At 50.7% G+C, this 17,679-nt stretch overlaps 2 protein-coding genes across 2 annotated transcripts in view; both read right to left on the bottom strand.

Moving 5' to 3' along the window:
- Positions 1–17,679, bottom strand: part of SPOCK2 (SPARC (osteonectin), cwcv and kazal like domains proteoglycan 2) — a 163,308-nt gene that overhangs the window by 56,255 nt on the left and 89,374 nt on the right. The gene's annotated exons all lie outside the window — the stretch shown is intronic.
- DNAJB12 (DnaJ heat shock protein family (Hsp40) member B12) lies at positions 2,881–17,565 on the bottom strand. Its single transcript, XM_079312143.1, has 9 exons — positions 17,405–17,565; positions 13,533–13,707; positions 12,513–12,658; positions 9,596–9,778; positions 8,257–8,336; positions 7,673–7,782; positions 4,956–5,128; positions 4,050–4,182; positions 2,881–2,958 (listed from the first exon to the last, which is right to left on the bottom strand). The coding sequence occupies exons 1-8, from the start codon at positions 17,535–17,537 to the stop codon at positions 4,064–4,066; spliced, it is 1,119 nt and encodes a 372-aa protein (XP_079168269.1). The 5' UTR covers positions 17,538–17,565; the 3' UTR covers positions 2,881–2,958; positions 4,050–4,063.

A 17,679-nucleotide genomic window follows, 5' to 3' on the forward strand; every position in this document is an offset into this window, starting at 1 on the left:
AACCTTCCACATGGGACCACATGCTCCTGGACCAGCCCCAGTTATGAAGGTGAAACTTTGCTTTATTTATAGCAAAATGTCCTTTCCATGAGAAATTTGGGGGAGTCTCAAGGTCCCAGGGGTTTGGCAGCTCCCTGGAAGGTGCAGGAGCTTTCAGTGAGGCTGGATCAAATGTCTCCCAGGACAGGGGGTGAGGCCAAGGGATATTTTGGGACCTGGGAAGAGCCAGTGGGGCTATTTGTGGCACCAGCATCAGCCCAGAGATCCCAGGTGCCAGCAAAGAGATTTTTTGGGGGCATCAGCAGCAATAAGGCAAATCGGGATTTAAATCCCAGGGCAATGGTAAAGCCTCCTGTTTTTGCTACCAAAAATAATGATGGGGAAGAGGGGTCCCCTTGGCTGTCAGGAGGATGTTCCTGGAGCACCTGCCTTCCTTTGATCCCTCCCTGCCTTTGGCAGCTGCTCCAATTAAAAGCTTGGGCTAACGAGCTAATGGGCAGCTCAAACCTCCCACACCTTTGGTGAGTGGGCAGGGACCAGCACACCCTGAAATTCAAGTGTGTCTCTCATTGCTCCAGGCTGGGAATGACCCAAAATGCAGCAAAACCACCCCAAAACCTGGGCTGTGGATGTGCCTGTGCTGGCAGGGCTGACTCACTGCCAGAGGGGAAATAGCAGGGATGTGACTCTCTGAGAGGGGAAAAAAGGGAAAGGGGAGAAATTCCCACTCATGCCCTCTGAGAGAAGGGAAAAAAAAGGGGAAATTCCCACCCAAAGCTTCCAGGACTTTGGTGCATGGGTTTGGGGAGGAAGAGGGAGGTGGCAGAGGGGTCCAGCCTGCCCCAGGGAGGGGGATGTGAGGAAAAGAGACCCATCCCAAATCCATCCCCAAGGCTTTGGGGCCAGCAGCAAGTGCTCCCAAGGCAGTGTCCCTGCCTGGAACACAGGCAGCCCCACCTGATGTCCAAGGCCACAGTCCAAAGGATAATGCTGCCAGGCTGGTGGCATCCTAGGATGAGAATAAGGCATCCCCCAAAAGAGCTCAGCCAGAGGATGGGATGGGAGGAAGAACTGGGAAATCCCAGTGGAATGAGTCTGAAGCAAAAGAGTTTTTTTGGGTGTTTCCTGTCACCCTGCCAGGTCTCACAGGGGTACCACATCCTCTCCATCCTCTCCCTGTCCTTCCCTCTGCCACCTCAGGGCAGGACCAGAGCTCTCAGCCACTGACTGGGCTGGAAAACACCCCAAATTCCACCCACCACCAAGGAGCTGCAAAAGCAGAGCTGGCTGGAGCAGGGATCCACAGGACACCAGCCCAGCCAGAGCCTTTCACATTATAAACATTTATTTATAGATGTACAATTGTATAATTAACTCTAAATTGAGAGATACAGCCTCTGTGAGCATCCACTGGGATCCACTCTCCCTCCTTATGATCCGTGGGTACCTACCAGGAAAAAAAACCCAAAGGCTTTGGTGGGCAGGCTCCAGGCAGGGAATGCACCTCCAGCTCCATCTGGGAGCAGGATTTTGGTTTAACCCTGTCCCCATCATCCCTGTGCCTCTATTTCCAATCCTGAATTTCCACCCCAATTTTTTCTGAAGGTGGAGGAACCATTTAAAAAAAAAAAAAGCAAAAGGATAAAATCCCATAAAATCAGGTCCAAGCCATGGTGGCTGTGGGATAACAGGGCTTGCAGCCAATGGGAGGCTGAGATTTCACAAAATAAATAAACAGCCAAGACAGAGCACATGGATTCCTAAGGACAACAGGATAAAACCACTTCTGCCAGCCCACCCAGGAGCTGCTGTGCTCCCAACTCATTCCCCTGACTGTGCCAGGGGACTATTTTCACTGGAAATGTCTTTAGACACAAATGAGCTGCTGAGCAGCAGAAAAAAGAAAAAAAAATTTAAAAAAATCCAGTTTATTCAATGGGAGGTGGCTGTGCTCTTGCTGGCTTTGCTTCCAAGAGATGGCTCCTCACCTGGAGCAGCCTCCCACTGCTCCTGCCCTTGGTGGGGCAGAGCAGACACTCCCTGATCTTCCCCAGCAGAATGCTTTGTTCCTTGTGGATTTGTGGCATTTTCCAGGTGTCCTCCAGGAAACACGAGCTGGGGTGTGAAGGCCAGGGCTGGGTGGGTGAGGACATGCACAAAACCTCCCAACAAAAGGCCAGGCTGATGGAAAGCCCTGATTAGCAGGCACAATTCCAGCAGACTCGGCAGAAAAAGGGAGCTATGTGCACAAATGAAAACCAAAGACTGACGAGCAAAATCCATCCAGGACAATCCTTCAGCTGACCCCTGGCTCCTGCCAACGCTGCACATCCACACCACCCTCTCTGGGACCCCCTGTACTTCTGGGATTTTGGTTTTTCAAAACCCCAAGAGCAGGTGTATGGACATCCTCATCCACAGAATGTCCTGTGAGCAAAGCACAGCAACTGCAAAAATTCCTGTTTCCCAGCCTCCTGCTGTCCTGCTCCCCAAAACAAACAGAAACCAAAATAATTTAATCATCTAACCCCTGCATAGTTTAAAAGTATAACATATATACAGCTATAAATTAATGCTAAATAGATTATATTTTCTTTCTCTTTAGTGTTTTCTTTTATCAACAAATTGTCCCACTTCTCTCTCCACTAGCAGCAGCGAAGGGTCTCCTCTGCTTCACAGCTTCTGCAGTTAGTTTGGGTTATTTTACACTCTGGGTGTCTGCTCCAGGGGCTGTGGGATCCTTGTGGGATGCTGGGAGCACACCAGCAGTGTTGGAAGTGGGGGAGGAAGACTGAGAGCTGGATTTCCTGTCCCAAGCACTGCCTGTGAATCTCAGAGAGGGCCAGTTGTGCGTTGCTAATTCTCCAATTCCATTTGTAAGGTAAGGTTTGATTCTTTTTAAATAGCAAAGTCTGTCACCTTGGCTTGGTGCACTTCCTCAAAAGTCTTCAGGCATTTCTGGGAACAAAAGCAGCAGAGGTGTCAGTCTCCTCTCTGGACAATCTGTGACTCCCCCACTGCCTTCCCCACCCCACAGCACAGGCAGCAGCTTCTCCAGGCTCTTTCCAGACCACGGGTGCAGGGAGGGAATTAAAGAAAAGCAGGTAATTGACACCAGAAGAGGCACAGTCATCCAAATGGGAGAGCAGGCTGATCAAGATAAGAATGGATCCAAAACCAGGATACACCCAAAATAAAGTGTCCCAGAGGATTTGCTTTAAAGGTCAAACTTTCAGATTGTCCAAAACTGCAAATCAATCAGCTCAGTCCTCAAGGAGTCCCTGTGAGCTGGAAGGGTGTCCACACAACACCTGGGATAAGCTTCACCCAGGAATTCTTCTATAGAAATCCTGTGTTCAGATAATTTTGGGGTAGTGGGATCTGCACATTTCACAGCCAGCCCAGCAGTACCTGGTAGGTGAAATCAGCCCAAAAATTTATGCAGAAAAAGGACTCCAAACCCTGTGGCAATTTTTTTCATTATTTTGGTGCAGTTCTCCCAGCACATCGGGTCTCACATGTGTTATTTGGGCTCTTCTTAGTCCAAGCTCTCCAAATCTTCCAGACCCCCCCCACCAGCTGCTTTTCCTTTTGTTGCCAGTTTAACCCAGTAAGTTATTTCTACAACCTGCTGGGAACATTTGCTTTGTTCTCCTTGAATGGGAAGGCCATGGGAGGGGGGAAAAGGAACATCTGTTGGGTGGGACTCCATTCCTTGTCAGCACGTGCCAGGGATAACGGCTTTCCCAGCAAAACAGGCAACAAAGCAACCAAAACCAAGGGTTCATTAAAATGTGGGAGCTGGATGCCACAGCACATAAAACAACTTCCAACCCCACCAAGGGGTGCTGCCCTGCTCCCAGAGGCCAGAGAAAACAGGGAGCCTGGAGAGAGCCGAGGGTGCCGACATGCAAAGGAAACCCAATCAATTCCTGATTTAATGAGGGAGCGCTGCTCGGAGGGGACCCTGCACCCCGAGGAGACTCCTGGAGGGCTGTGTCTCAATCAGGGATCTCAGTGATCACAGCACTGTGCTTCCCTGCTCATACTTGGGCTGGGGCTATCAGTGCAGGGAGGCCTGGACATCTGACAGTCTGCTGCAGCTGGGGGTGCCCATCTTCTGTGCCCGCTGGTACAGATCCGAGTCCCCGAAGTAGCGTGCCCGGTACAACAAGCCTTCCTCTGCAAAAAGGGAAAAGCCCAGTGTCAGGAATGCCCTCTGGAAAAGGCTCCCCCTGCCATGCCCTGCTCCTTCCAGCTGCCCAAAGTGAAGCAAAGGATGAGGATGAGGAAATGCCCCGCGCCCTTCAGGACAGGATGGGCGTAAGAGCTGCTGACAGCTCATCCATCCCAGGAAAGGCCATGGGAACCCGTCTCCAGTCCCAGGAGGTGCATGGGCAGCCCACACAAAGGCTACCCCAGCAGGGCTCAGTGTGTTTGGATCCCAGCCCCTCCAGCATTCCAGTGCTGAAATCCTACCCCAGAGCCGTGACCATCACAGCAGCCAGAGCACACAGGTTGCCCCTGGACTCGTTGCCCCCACCCACCCCCATCCTCCAGGATATTTGGCTGATCATCTGCCTGGGCAGCCCCCACAGCCCTGGGATACATGACACCAAAGGCAGCAGACTTTCCAACACCGCCCTAGACCAACTGAAATATTACACAGAGATCCCAGAGGTTCTGCCTTCCCCCTCCACTGGAGACCAGAGGTATCCTGCTGACACAGCAGGGGAACCTCTGGGGCACAGCTCTCGTCTGACCAGTTCTGCAACAGTGTTAAAAAGCAAAACAAAACAAAAAAACCTCCACATACCGGGCCTGTCATGAGGTCACAGACTGAAAAAAACAAAGCCAACAACACAGGAAATGCGCTGGCACAGTGTTAAAGTGTAACTTTAGCAGGACTCAGTCCCAGGCAGCCCCTGGAGCAGCTCCTGACCCCCAGCACTCACTCTGCTGCTTCTCTCTCCAGCAGTTATTCCGAAGGTTTGCTATGTAGTCGTCCTCCACGCTCCGCTCCACGTTCTTCAGGTTCGTGCCTGTGTATTCCTCAGCAAAGCTCTCAGACACATAGTAGGGCACTTTCAAGTGCTCTGTGACCCTCTTGTGTGTGTGACCCACTGACCTGGTGCAGGGACAAGAGCACAGCAGTGTAGGACACGTTTTAAGGGCACAGCAAAGCCCCCAAAGCTCAGGGGATGTGATTTCAAATCCCTCACTCCTAACCAGCCACTGGATTGGAGGGTTGGAAGAGAGCTGCCAGGCCTCCAGCAAGGTGAGCAGAACTCTGAATACAGACATAACTCCAACCCACATTGCCCAGGGCCTAAACTTACTTAAAATAAAATGTTGCCTGGAATTTTCATTAAATTATTAAATCTGTGATTTCTTCCATTCACAAAATGGGACCAGCTCTGTGCCCCAGACTGCATCAACCAGCACAGAAAGCACTTTCCAGAAGGAAATCTCTCCCTGCCCTGGCCCTGTGGATTTTCATTTCAGACAAAGCCCTGCTCTTGCTTCCCCTGACACCCCAGCAAAGGGAGAGATCCTCCCTAGGGTGTGTGAGCTGTAACACAGGAGCTGGGCCCAAATGCTGGATTTGCCAGAAACAGCTCCGCCTGGAGATGTGCCCAAAGTTCCCCATAATAAATACCAGCTGCTGCTGCTTTGAAAGCCAGCCTGATTCTTAAGGCAGGTATAAACATTAACTCATCCAGCTCACCCTTCAGTGTGTTATCAGAGTTTACAGGTGGGATCCCAAGACTTCCTGCACGTTTCACCAAAGCTCAGTGCTGGTAACTGAATGGACTGAACAGGAGCACAGAGCTCTGCTGGGATTTCTCAAGGCAGAGGTGCAGCCTGGAAAAAGCCAAGCTCACTATTTCCCCTGCCAAGACAGAGCCCTGAGCTCTCCCAAATCCTCTCCTGGATAAAGATGGGCTGCAGTGTGCCCTCACAGGAGAAGGACTGGGAATGGCAGGGCTGCAGCAGCACACTGGGGTGTGAGGCATGAAAATCAGGCACAAGAAACCTGTCACCTGCAGTCAGACACACAATTATGTCAGGCCAATTCCATGAGGTGTTACTGAACAGCAACAATCAGGCCACAGACAGCAGGAAGATCCCTTTTGGAAGAGATTTACAAAGGTAACAGTGGTTCTTTTTTCACAGTGGAGAAGTGGCATTTAAACCTCTGGGTTCAAAGCTTCTGCTGCCCTGCTGGCTGAGCTCAGGCACAGCTTTCCCTTCACTGATCCAGCAGCTCCTCCTGCTGGCACTGCACTGCCTCATTCCAGCTCAAACACCCTGGCTGCTCAGGAAGGCTGTGGGAGGACTGGGTGAGCTCATCTGCCACCCTTGTCCAAACCCAGGCTTGGAAATCGGGTTGCTTGCTGCTACCTGAGCATGCAGAGACAGGGACAGCGCAGGGAACAGGGAATGGGGCAGCAGAGGAACCTGGGGCTCAGGGATGGCTTCCTCTGGCAGCTGGAAAGGCTGGAAGCAAATCCCCACCCACTTAAATGCTACTCTCCCTTCAGTGTCTTCTCATCCCACAAACTCTTCACCAGGATAAACCAAACTGGTTATAATGCTTGGTTTTACAATGATAACACCAGCTGTAGAAATCACACCTCAGTACCCTTCAGCCTCTCAGAATAACCCTTAACTGTGCCAAACCATCCCATCTTTTGGTCCCAAGCACCAATGTCACAGTCTTTACTCTGAATCTGAAAGCTAAGCTGGGTTTTATAGTATTTAACATCACACCCCTCCCCTGGGATTGTTCAAGGCCAGGTTAGACAGGGCTTGGAGCAACCTGGTCTTGTGGGAGGTGTCCATGGCCTTGGCAGGGGGGCGGAGCAAGATAATTTTAAGGTCCTTTCCAATCCAAAGCCTTCTGGGATTCTGTGATCAATGGCAAACATTGCTACCTGTGAAAATAGGCAGAAACCCTAGGCTGCCCTCTCTAAATGCACATAAGGAACTCACACTGAACATGTATTAGGCTTTTGCCAAGAATGATGCAAGCAGACAGAAATCAAGCCTGTTTTCCCACTCTTTGTTAGCACTGCAAAGTGACTAAGAGTAAGGAAACATTGCATTAGTCACCAGAGGGAGCAGATCAGGGCATTTCCACAGGATCTAGAACAGAGCAGTTCCACTTTCATATCCTCAATGTCTGGCCAAAGCTATTTCATGGCAAGATGAGAGATCAGAATCAGGGGATTTCTCTGGGAGTGTCTTTTACTCCTTATCCTCTTCCTCTACTGCATTGTACTAAGGCTTTCATGGAGAATATGGCTTTTGTTTTTCACACTCTAACTCTACAACTCAGTTTGTTCCTTATGGGATTTTGGCGCTGCCCTACAGCCTCCCCAGACCATTTTGTCTGTCCCCTTCCATGACAGACACAGCTGTGGGTATGGACTGCAGAAGGTCCCTGGCAAGAAACTCTCTCCATTAGGGAAGTGAGCACCCTACAACTTTCCCTGCCCTGCTGGAGAACCACAAAGACTTCACAGGCAGCAGGAGCAATGGGGTCAGGAGATAAAGCAGAAAAGACAAAACAAGCCAGGAAGAAGGGAGGCAAGATCCCTGCCCCCCACACTCCTCCAGAGCCCACCCCCTCCCCATGTGGGTAAGTTTTAGAGAAATGGGTACTAACAGCCTGTGGCTCAAACTGTAGGGTGGGCTGGAGACCATCATCTGGCTGAGAGCAGACACGATGATCAGGATGAGGATGGGCATCAGCTGGACAAACAGCCCCAGGCCACCCTGAGGGAACAGAAACACAACTGGAGTGACACCCATACAGCTGGACAAGGATCCCATGGCACCCCTCTCTTTCCCACCCTCCCAGTGCTCCAACACAACCTCCTCTCTCCTGCTTTTCACAGGGAGCAACCCCAAATTGCTGGGGGGAGCCCAGCAGCTCACAGGACAGCGTCACTCTGGCCTTCTCTCCTTTTCAGTGCTGGATGGATGAAGCAATTCCCCCTCTCCCTCACCTCCTGAGCTCCCTTCAGTTTCACCTTTAAGCTTCAGAAAAAATATTCAGGAAGTTCTTGTTTGTTCTTTTACAATAAAATTGGCTCTGCCCAGACAACAGCCATAACCCTGACTCCAGCTTTCTGTTCAGGGGAGTGGCAACCAGCAGGACTGTTTCACAAGCCAGCCACAGGAAGCAGCTCCCAGTGATGTGCTGGGAAAACCTCCAGGCTCCCAGATCCCAGTGTGTTTTCCACTCACATCCCCCTGGTGCTCTCGCCTGTCCTGCCTCTGGTGGTAGGTGTATCTCATCCTGCCATTGCTGTACACATGAACATTACCTGTAGGGAAACAAAAAAAAAAAGGAAACTCTCACTCCAAAGTTACAGTGTGGAGGGTGCTGCTGGCTGGCCAGGGAGGGACCACAAAATCCATGACTCATGTCACCTGCCTACAAGCTGGAACAGGAGTATTCCTAAGGTGGTTTGAGTGCAGAGTGGGCACAGAGATTACAATGCTTTAAGATTTTGCATGGTCATATGAAAACTCAGCTTGGTTCAAGCCCCAGGAGGGTTCAACTCCCTGCTCAAAGCAGGGCCAGCTACAGAGAGAGAACACCTTGCACAGGCCTTCTCCCTTCTGATGGAATAGATTAAAACCAGTTACAAACAGCAATAATTCTGGTGTCTTTCCCACCCTGCAAACAAAGCTCTTCCATGTCTTGTTTTAAATGTCAAAGCTACAGCTGCAAAGGGAGTCAGGCTGAGAAAGCAGCCCTCAGTTCTCTTGGGACAGTGAGGAAAGGGAAAAAGAGACTGAGCTAAAATAGCAACATGCTGTTTTTGCAGGAGTAGCTTGGCCTCTCTGCCCAGCAGAGCACGAAGCAAAAGGCTTCCAGATGCTTTTGAGTCACTGGGGTTGGGGTGCTATGCTTAGATTCCAGGCAGGAAAGAGCTACCAGAGTGAAATTTCTTAACTGAAACCACTTTTTTTTTTTTCAAGTTGGTCTGCAGAGGTCAAAAAGTGCCTACTTCCAGTCAGATATAACTGGAACAAATACAAAGGAGTCTTCCAAAATACCCTTTTCCTGACATAGAATCTGTGCCTTTTGAGCAAGCCATGATCAGCACTGTGGACAGACAGGACACAGATTTACTTTTCAATTCACAAGGTCTAAATTATGCTGTAGAAATATTATTTTCCTTTTTTTTAATGGAACACAGGGGAGAGAAGGAAATGGAGAACCTGTTCCAACTGTGTGGCAGAGCAGACAGAAATCAAGAACAAGGCCCAGGTGTTAGCAGAGTTTGCTCTGATAAGATTTAAATTCCAAAACCAGCAGGCAGAAAAGCCTTCCTTAAAACAGGATTATTCTCACAACCCTTAAAACAAGTCACTTTTTGTTCTAGCATGCAAAACAACCAGCATGCAAACAACCACCTGAGGCTGGCAAGAAGTCCAGCTCTGATACTTGCTGAGCTCTCCAAGGATGAACCATTTAGGAAAACTCGAGGTGTTTATACCACAAGCGAAGCAGAATTCCCAACCACACCATTCCAACACCCAAAAGATGCACGAAGGGAAGGTTTAAGGTGCTTACTAGAGGGAAAGCCACCCCCAAAGAACATGTTGAAGAGGTCCTCGGGGGAGATGTCGGCCTCGAAGCCGCGGTGGAAGTCGTGGCTGTGCCCGTGGCGGGCGGGGTTCAGTTTCTCATCCCCGAACTGGTCGTACTGTTTCCTCTTCTCCGGGTTGCTCAGCACGGCGTAGGCATTCCCGATGGCTGCACATGGAAAAGGAGGAAACAATCAGCTCCTTTCTACCACCTGCAGCCCTGCAAACTGCCACCATTTGCCTTGTTTGTCCTACAAACCAAGAGACTCTTGCAATAGGTAGCTGGCAGGTGTCTCGGGCAAATTCAGACAGGAGGAAAGCAGATTCCTTAATCAATTCAAATGAAGAAGCTACAATGTGACTTATAAGGAGTTGGTGCATGTCCTCAGAGAAACCCTTCAGGGTAGGGAAATATAATTTTAGTTGACAAGTTTTATTCAGAAGTGGCATTAAGGGAATTCAGTGTCAGAGGCTAAAACTAGAACTGTGAAGAACTCGAACTCAAAATACAGGTTAAATCTTTGAAAGAGACTTTAAAACTTTCCATAAAATCTGCTAAGGAAACATTAGCCAGAAGTTGCATCCATCAGCTATGAGTTTCAGTACTTCCAGATGCCACATGCAAGGTGCATAATTACAAGGACTGTTAACCAGTGCCTGTGGGGCTGGAAATGTACTGGAACTAAACCCCTGCCAGGTCCCTGGGTCCCTCTCCATCCATTCTCAGAAGTTTGACCCCTTTCCTCAGAATGTCTGCCTGACACCCTCCTATTTCTGTACTCACCTCTCCACCCACTGCAGCTTCCCACTGTCCTCTGTACTAACCCATCACAAGGACCCAAAAATGCCCATGGCAGTGCCTGGTGTGTAAAAGTCAGGGGCAGAAGGGATGGAAAAGGGGGAGAAGGGGGATAATGTGCCCTTTTGGAGGAGATCACCTCTAAGATTCAACACTTTGCCCATGGTCAGATGGAGGTGTATAGTTTCTTCCTGGAGTGGAGATTTAGAGGGCAGAGGATGTAATGTCAACACACTCCTTCTCCTTCTTGGTTATAATTAGTGCACCCAGAGCAAACATTTCTAGAGCCAGGCAGGGAAGCTGGTGGACAAGGACTGACCCAGACTGTAACAACCACACAGCTGGAAACAACAAGGGAAGCAACAAGAATGGAGTGGTTCAGGGTCTGTTCACTGACTTTGTGCTGACAAAGCCCAAGAAATGCCTCATTTCAAAGCAGGATTTTAACTCCAAGTAGCCAGGCTCGAGGTTTTTCCCAAGAGCAGACAGGTAGTGATGCAGATCTGCCACGAGACAGCCTGCAGCCAGCTGGAACTGTAAACTGAGACACAAGCTCAGCACAAGAAGCAGCACCTTATCAGTGCTCACTGGGAAGGTGAATGCCAGGACTCACCAGGATTCCAGCTAATTCATCAATGTAAGGAAAAATTAACTCATATCCTCACAGCAGGGCACGTTTCTCCCTTCACCTCTGGAAGCACATAGGTGGACTTCAGCTCAGCTCAGGGTTTGAAGGACAGGAAGCCATGGAGGCAAGGGCTGGAGGAGATAACCCACAGTGGGGGATAAAGGGCACTTTGCTTAATGCTCCACTTCTGGCACGTAACTCCTGCCAAAGCCTTGGGCAAACATCATTATTCAAGATAAGGTGAGGAAACCTGCCTGTGGCCACTGAGGGATCCAAGGATGAGCCTTGGAGCAGCAGCAATGCTCAGGTAGAGCTGATACCTATGTGCAGATGCCCTTTCATCTGCTCCCCACACCAGCACAGGCTCTCCCAAGTAGCTGGGGGTCAGTCACTCTTTGCTAATGTTTATCAGTGAAGGATTGAAGTCTTAAAAGGCTTGAACAAACCTTACCTAAGACTTTTACTGCTGAATTTGCGTCTGTGAGGAGCTCATCTGAGTACTGAACTGGTACACTCACATCAGGCAGCCCTGCTCCAGCAAAGATCTCATGCACTTCACTCCCAAAATCAGGCTGCTTTGGGGTGGAAGGTGCCTTATAGACCCTCTCATTCCACCCCCTGCCATAGAACTTCTAATTTCCCAGGTTGCTCCAAGCCCTGTCCAACTTGGCCTAGAAAATTTCCAGGGATGGGGCAGCCACAGCTTCTCTGGGCAGCCTGTGCCAGGGCCTCAGCACTGTCTTGAATTAAGAATTTCTTTCTAAGAAGTGGCCAGAGTCAGACTATTTAATAGGCTTCCAAACCAGTCCTTAAGACTGGCACCAAGGAGCTCTGTGTTTAGCTTAATGATAATAATCAATCTTCCACAGCTTGCAGGGGAAAATGGGATTACATGTTCCCAGCAATAGCATCTCTCTTGGAAAATTACTCCAATTTTAAGGTATCTTATTACCCAGGAAACATCCCTGCTGTATTTATAGAGAGGCTCTGAGAATTGGGCTCTTTGCAGCAGAACTAGAGCTCCTTTTCTGAGCTCTGGCTGGGCTCACTTGTATGACTGTTGCAGTTTCACCTTAGAAACTTCCACTTGGGATTTCTATCCACCAATTCCATCCACAAATGGTCGGGTCATTCCTGGGATGTTTCTGCACAAGTTAACTGGGTTAATCCTGACAGAATTCCCTCCTGAGCAGAGAGGCAGGAGGTTGGAGCAACACACAGGGAAAGGCTGCTGGCAGAAAGAGAAGGAAGCTTCTCCTTACCCAGCCAACAGAGGTGAATCCTACCCGTGCCAACCTGTGTTTATTGTTTTGAGCTCAGACTCTGGTCATGGCATGACCAGCTCTCAATGGGGGCAGCTTCACAAAGAGCAGCTTTATTTCACTCTGCCTGACTCATGGGGTTGTTTTTGAGGGTTCTGATGAGCCCAGCTCAGTGAGAGTTAGGGGCAAACCACAAATCTGCAGCTGGCTTTACCTTTGAAGGCCTCCGTGGCCCCTGGAGCGTGGTTCTTGTCTGGGTGGAACTTCAGGGCCAGTTTCCTGTAGGCCTTTTTCAGATCCTCATCAGAAGCTTCTCTGTTGACTCCCAGAATTTCATAGTAATCTTTGCACTGCTTTACCCTGCCAGGGGAGAGGGGAGCAAACAGGGATACTGAGTTCCAGGAGTGAAAACCTCCTTGCCTCGAGTACTTGTCAGCTCTGAGGCTTTTCAGGCAGCACAGTTTCCATGGATGTTGCTCAGGGATCTCTGGATTACTCAGAGGGTGACCCAGTTGTTTTCACAGACTCACTCTGGCTGTGCCAGCAAGACCAGCACAGAACAAGTCTGACCAGTGAAGGTGGAAGGGCCTCTCCTCAGACCCACACAGGAATGTGATTGGTAAATAAACTTCACATTCATCATGTTCACATGTTGGAAGCTGTTTTGGGAAGGACTACAGCACCTGAAGGATACTGGCCTTTCCCCCCCTCACTCTCTCCTCAGCTAATTCCCAGATCTAAAACTTGCATCAGCTGAATTCCAGAGAAAGAAACAGGGAGCAGCCCAGAGTGTGCAGCTTAGTTCTTCCTGGGCACACTCAGCCCAGCCAAGGCTTCTGCTTCTCATGTGAAGAGACAGAATCCAGCAGGTTGGGTTTTTAGAGAAGTGGATGACATAACAAACATTCCTGCAAGCCTCTTGGAGTGGCTCTTGCACAATTCAGGCCGTGCCCATAACCTTAAACAAAGTTTACCAAGTGACTGCACCAGCAGTCCTTCAGCTTCCAGGATGGGCAAAAGGGAGAAAGGAACAAAGGGAAACTTGAAACAGGGTTTGGGAAATGAGCAGACTCAACCCAGAGTCCTACCAGCACTGCTGGAGCTATAAATCCTCCTGGGCACGTTCTTAACACTATTCCATGTGGTTCAGAGCTGAAATCTCTAAAATACTGTGAAAAGCAGATGAGCACCACGTGAGAAAGTCAAACAAGTGCCCCTGAGACTGTGCACAAACCTCTTCACTGCATCCAGCTGGTCCTGAGTGTAGCCCTTGGGGGCCTCCCCCCCAGCCTCTCCATTGGCAGATGGGAAGTCTCCACTCATTCTCCTGAACTGAGGGTTTGGGGGTTCCTTGGATTGGGACTGGCCATTGGCTGGATGCTCCTTCTTGTTGAGTGACTCAAGCAGAGCTGAAAGGAGAGAAACAAAAACATAGAGAAGAGTGCACCAAGCTCAACCTGCCCTTCCAGCTCTCCCATCAAGAGACTCCTCTTCATCTCTGCCACCTTCCCCAGGAAGACCCTTGCCTTTCCTCCCATGTGATCTTGCAGCTCCTGCTGCTTCTCACCCAGGTGTGAGGGCTACTCATGAAGATATTCTGAGTCTCCCAAAACACACAAACTCCATAAAAACCCCAGGATCACCCAGACAGACAGTCCAGCCACAGCAGATCAGCAAAGCAATGTATCCCTGTCCTTTTTTCCCTTCTATCTCTCCTCAACAGCAAAGAATGTCCAAATTTGTCCTCTGGCACATTCTAAAGTGTATTATTTCTTCTTCACCTCCTGCCTTGGAGAGCCAACTGTGCTGGGAAAGTGATGTGATGATGCCATATCTTTAGAGAGCTCAGAAAATGATTCTGTGGGCTGCCAATCCCATGGGGACACTCCCCTTTTGGGGACAGAGCTGCAGCACTGCTGGCTGCCAGCTCTTCACACGAGTCACAGGGGTGCTTTGTTCTCCAGTTGCTACAGCAGCTGTGAAATCACCTTCCCTCTCAGTTACTGCTGTGTATAAATCCACTTTCCCTCTTCTTTTCCTCCTTCTAAGGCTCAGGCACTGTCTTCCACCCTCTCCAGCCAAGAGGGGACAAACATCCAGGCCTGGCCTAACCACCCAGGTGAAACAATGGAGGGAGGCTCCAAGCATCTTTCCATCATGCACTTCCCTGGCAGCTGCACAGCACCACCTTTTAAAACTGCTTTTTAAACCAAACATCAGACTGATTTCTTCAGTTTCTTCACCCCCTTAAAAAGAACAGGCACACATGCTACAGTGAGACCCTGCCAAGGATATTTACACAGGCCCCAGCACCCTGAGCTTGCAGTCCTTCATCCAGAGCCTGGAAGAGGGAAGGATGTTCCACCTCCTCCCACGGATTGCACACCACAGACCTTGCACCATGGGGACATCACCTTCTTTAGGCAAGTGCAAACAACACTTGCAGGCCAAGAGATGAGCCAAGATATCTTATCTGGCCCCAGCACTTGGAAGGGGCAGAAAAATCCACTTGCTAATCCAAAAGTCAATACAGGATGAGGGATGAAAAGGACAGTGGGCTAAGGAGCAGTTACTCACTGAATGGGCTTTTGGGGCTTGGGGGCTTCACAAATTTAAAAATAATTTATTTTAGGAAAATAAACCCTTCCCTCCCTCATTCTCCCAATGCTTTAGTGTTCACTGAATTATAGTCTTCAGTTTTGCTCCTTCCAAACCTGGAGTGATCTGCCAGGTGATTTTAGATTTCACCTCACGAGGTTGTTCCCCCACCTACCCCCTTCCTGCTACTTTGGGTTTATTTCCCTACAGCTTACCAGGAGATTTTGATCCCAGAACAATTTGGGTTGGAAGAGATCTCAAAGCCCATCCAGCTTCACCCCTTGCCATGGGCAAGGACACCTTTCATTATCCCAGGTTGCTCCAAGTCCCAAAGTCCAGCCTGGCCTTGGGCACTGCCAGGGATCCAGGGGCAGCCACAGCTTCTCTGGGCACCCTGTGCCAGGGCCTGCCCACCCTCCCAGGGAACAATTCCTTCCCAATATCCCATCTATCCCTGCCCTCTGGCAGTGGGAAGCCATTGCCCCTTGTCCTGCCACTGAAATTCATGATGAAATTCTTCTCAAATTTTCTTGTAGCCCCCCACAGCTTTCTTTTCTCCATAAGCAGCCCCAGCTCTCCCAGCCTGGACCCACAGTGCTCCAGTCCCATCAGCATATCCATGGCCTCCTCTGGACTCTCTCCAGCAGCTCCAGGTCCCTCCTGTGCTGGAGCAGCTCTGCAGGTGGGGTCTCACCTGAGTGGGGCAGAGAGGCAGAATCCCCCCCTCCCCTGCTGCCCAAAGTGCATTTCCCAAACCCAAGCACAGAAATCCACAGATGGCTACAGGTCAATCCCATTTTGCTCTACAGCCCCAAAACTCTTGCTTTTTGCATCCTCTGTGCAGCCCCAGCACTTTTCCTCCCTTATTAGCCAACATTTGCTAATTCTGATACATTTTCCCTGACTCCCACTTAAAGGTGACCAGTGTGTGACTGTGCCTCTGCCAAGGTGCCCTGACACTGGAGATTTTTGTTGCAATCCCCTTGCAAAACCCTTCCCTGATCCCAAAAAGCCCAGCCAGGGTCAGAGTTTGCTCTGAGCACGTCGCTGAGTGTTGCCAAACCCTGGATAAGTCCTGGGAAAGAGATTTCCCAGGAGCTGCTCAGAGACTCAGTGACCACTGTGGGATCTCTGGCAGCATTTCCCAACTCCAGACCCAGCAGGACATGGAGCCAAGGGTCCTTGGAAGGGAAACTTGTCACAGATTAGCAGGTTGTGTTTAACATTAACCTGCCCTGCTGTCCCCCCTGGCTTCTGCCTTCTTCCAAATGTCACTTTTCCTACCCAGTAATTTCACCAGAGGATAAATTCAGGAGGAAAGGGAGGAGAGAAAAACCACATCACCCCACACACATAACATGCTGTGTTTGAGGGAGAGGGAAGAAGCCTGGTGCAACCAAAAAGAGGATTACAGGAAGCTGCAAAGCTTAGCCAAAGAATCCAAACTCAGATAAGGTCAAAACAAAAAAAAAACCCAAAAATTTGAATCTACAGGCCCTTGCATAATATTCTGCAATGTAAGAACACGCAGGGAAAGAATTGTGTTTGGCTGCTTTCACAAACCACTTCCCATATTAATTAAAGCTTACAGGAAATTATGAAAACGAGCACAAATCTGGCAGAAATTCTTCAAGGAGAATTATTTTGTTACTCATGTGAGAGTGTGAGCTCAGCCACGGCCTGGCTGCCTGCAAGCAGTGACATAACTGCTTGCAACATAATTGCTGGAGGAGGAACAGGAGAGGGAGAGGAGGAATAAGAAGAGAACAGGAGGAGGAATGGGAGGAGAAAAGGAGGATGGATGAGGAGGAGAGGACGAATAAGAGGAAGAGATGAGGAGGAACAGGAGGAGAAGGAATATGAGGGGGAATGCAGGAACAGGGAGGAGAGGAATAGGAGAGGGAGGGGAGGAATGGGAGGAGGAGAAAAACAGGAAGAGGAGAGGAACGGGAGGAGGAAAGGAACAGCAATTGGAGAGGAACAGAAACAGGAGGAAAGGAATAGCAATAGGAGAGGAAGAGAAGGAATAGGAAAGGAGAAATAAAAGGAGAAGAAGAGGAGGAATGGGAGAAGGAGTGAAATAGGAAAAGAGGAATAGGAAAGGAGGAGACGAAACGCGTTTCGCAGCCCCCGTGAACGCCCCACTCGCCTTGCCGAGCTCTCCCCTCCCCTCAGCGCTGCCCCACCAGCAGCGGGTGTCGTGCCCGCGGCTCAGGGGTCCCACAGCAGCGCGGAGCCGCTCCCCCTCCCCTTCCGGGCCCCTCCTCAGTGGGTGCCTCGCTAAATACCCGACCCCAGCGCATCGGAACCGGGTCCCAGGCGGTACCCGGCCTCAGCAGGGACCCGGTCCCGTAGCCCGACACCCCCGGGCCCCCCGCGGAACTCGCTTTCCCGGCGTGCCCCGCGCGCACTGCGCAGGCGCGCTGAGGGTGAGAGGTCAGGCCCGGCGGCGGCCGCGCAGGCCGCGCTGCCCCGGGCCTCCCGCCGCGCCCCCGGCCCGGCGCTCACCGCGGACCCGCTGCGAGGGGTACAAGCGCTGCGCCTTCTCCAGGAAGCGGCGGGCCTTGTCGGGCTGGTTGGCCTTGACGGCGGCCAGCGCGATACCAATGCACCGCTCCGCCTCGTCCCGGTTCGACTCCATGGCGGCGGCGGCCGGGCGGGGGGGCGGAGAGGCGGGGCCGGGCGCGGAGCGATGACGTCACAGAGCCCCGCCCACAGCCGGGCGGGGCCGGCGGATTTTCGGGGAACCGGGAACGGGATTTTGGGGGGAGAGACAGGAATTC

The sequence above is a fragment of the Erithacus rubecula genome (genome assembly GCF_903797595.1).
Source record: "Erithacus rubecula genome assembly, chromosome: 9".
NCBI lineage: Eukaryota > Metazoa > Chordata > Aves > Passeriformes > Muscicapidae > Erithacus > Erithacus rubecula.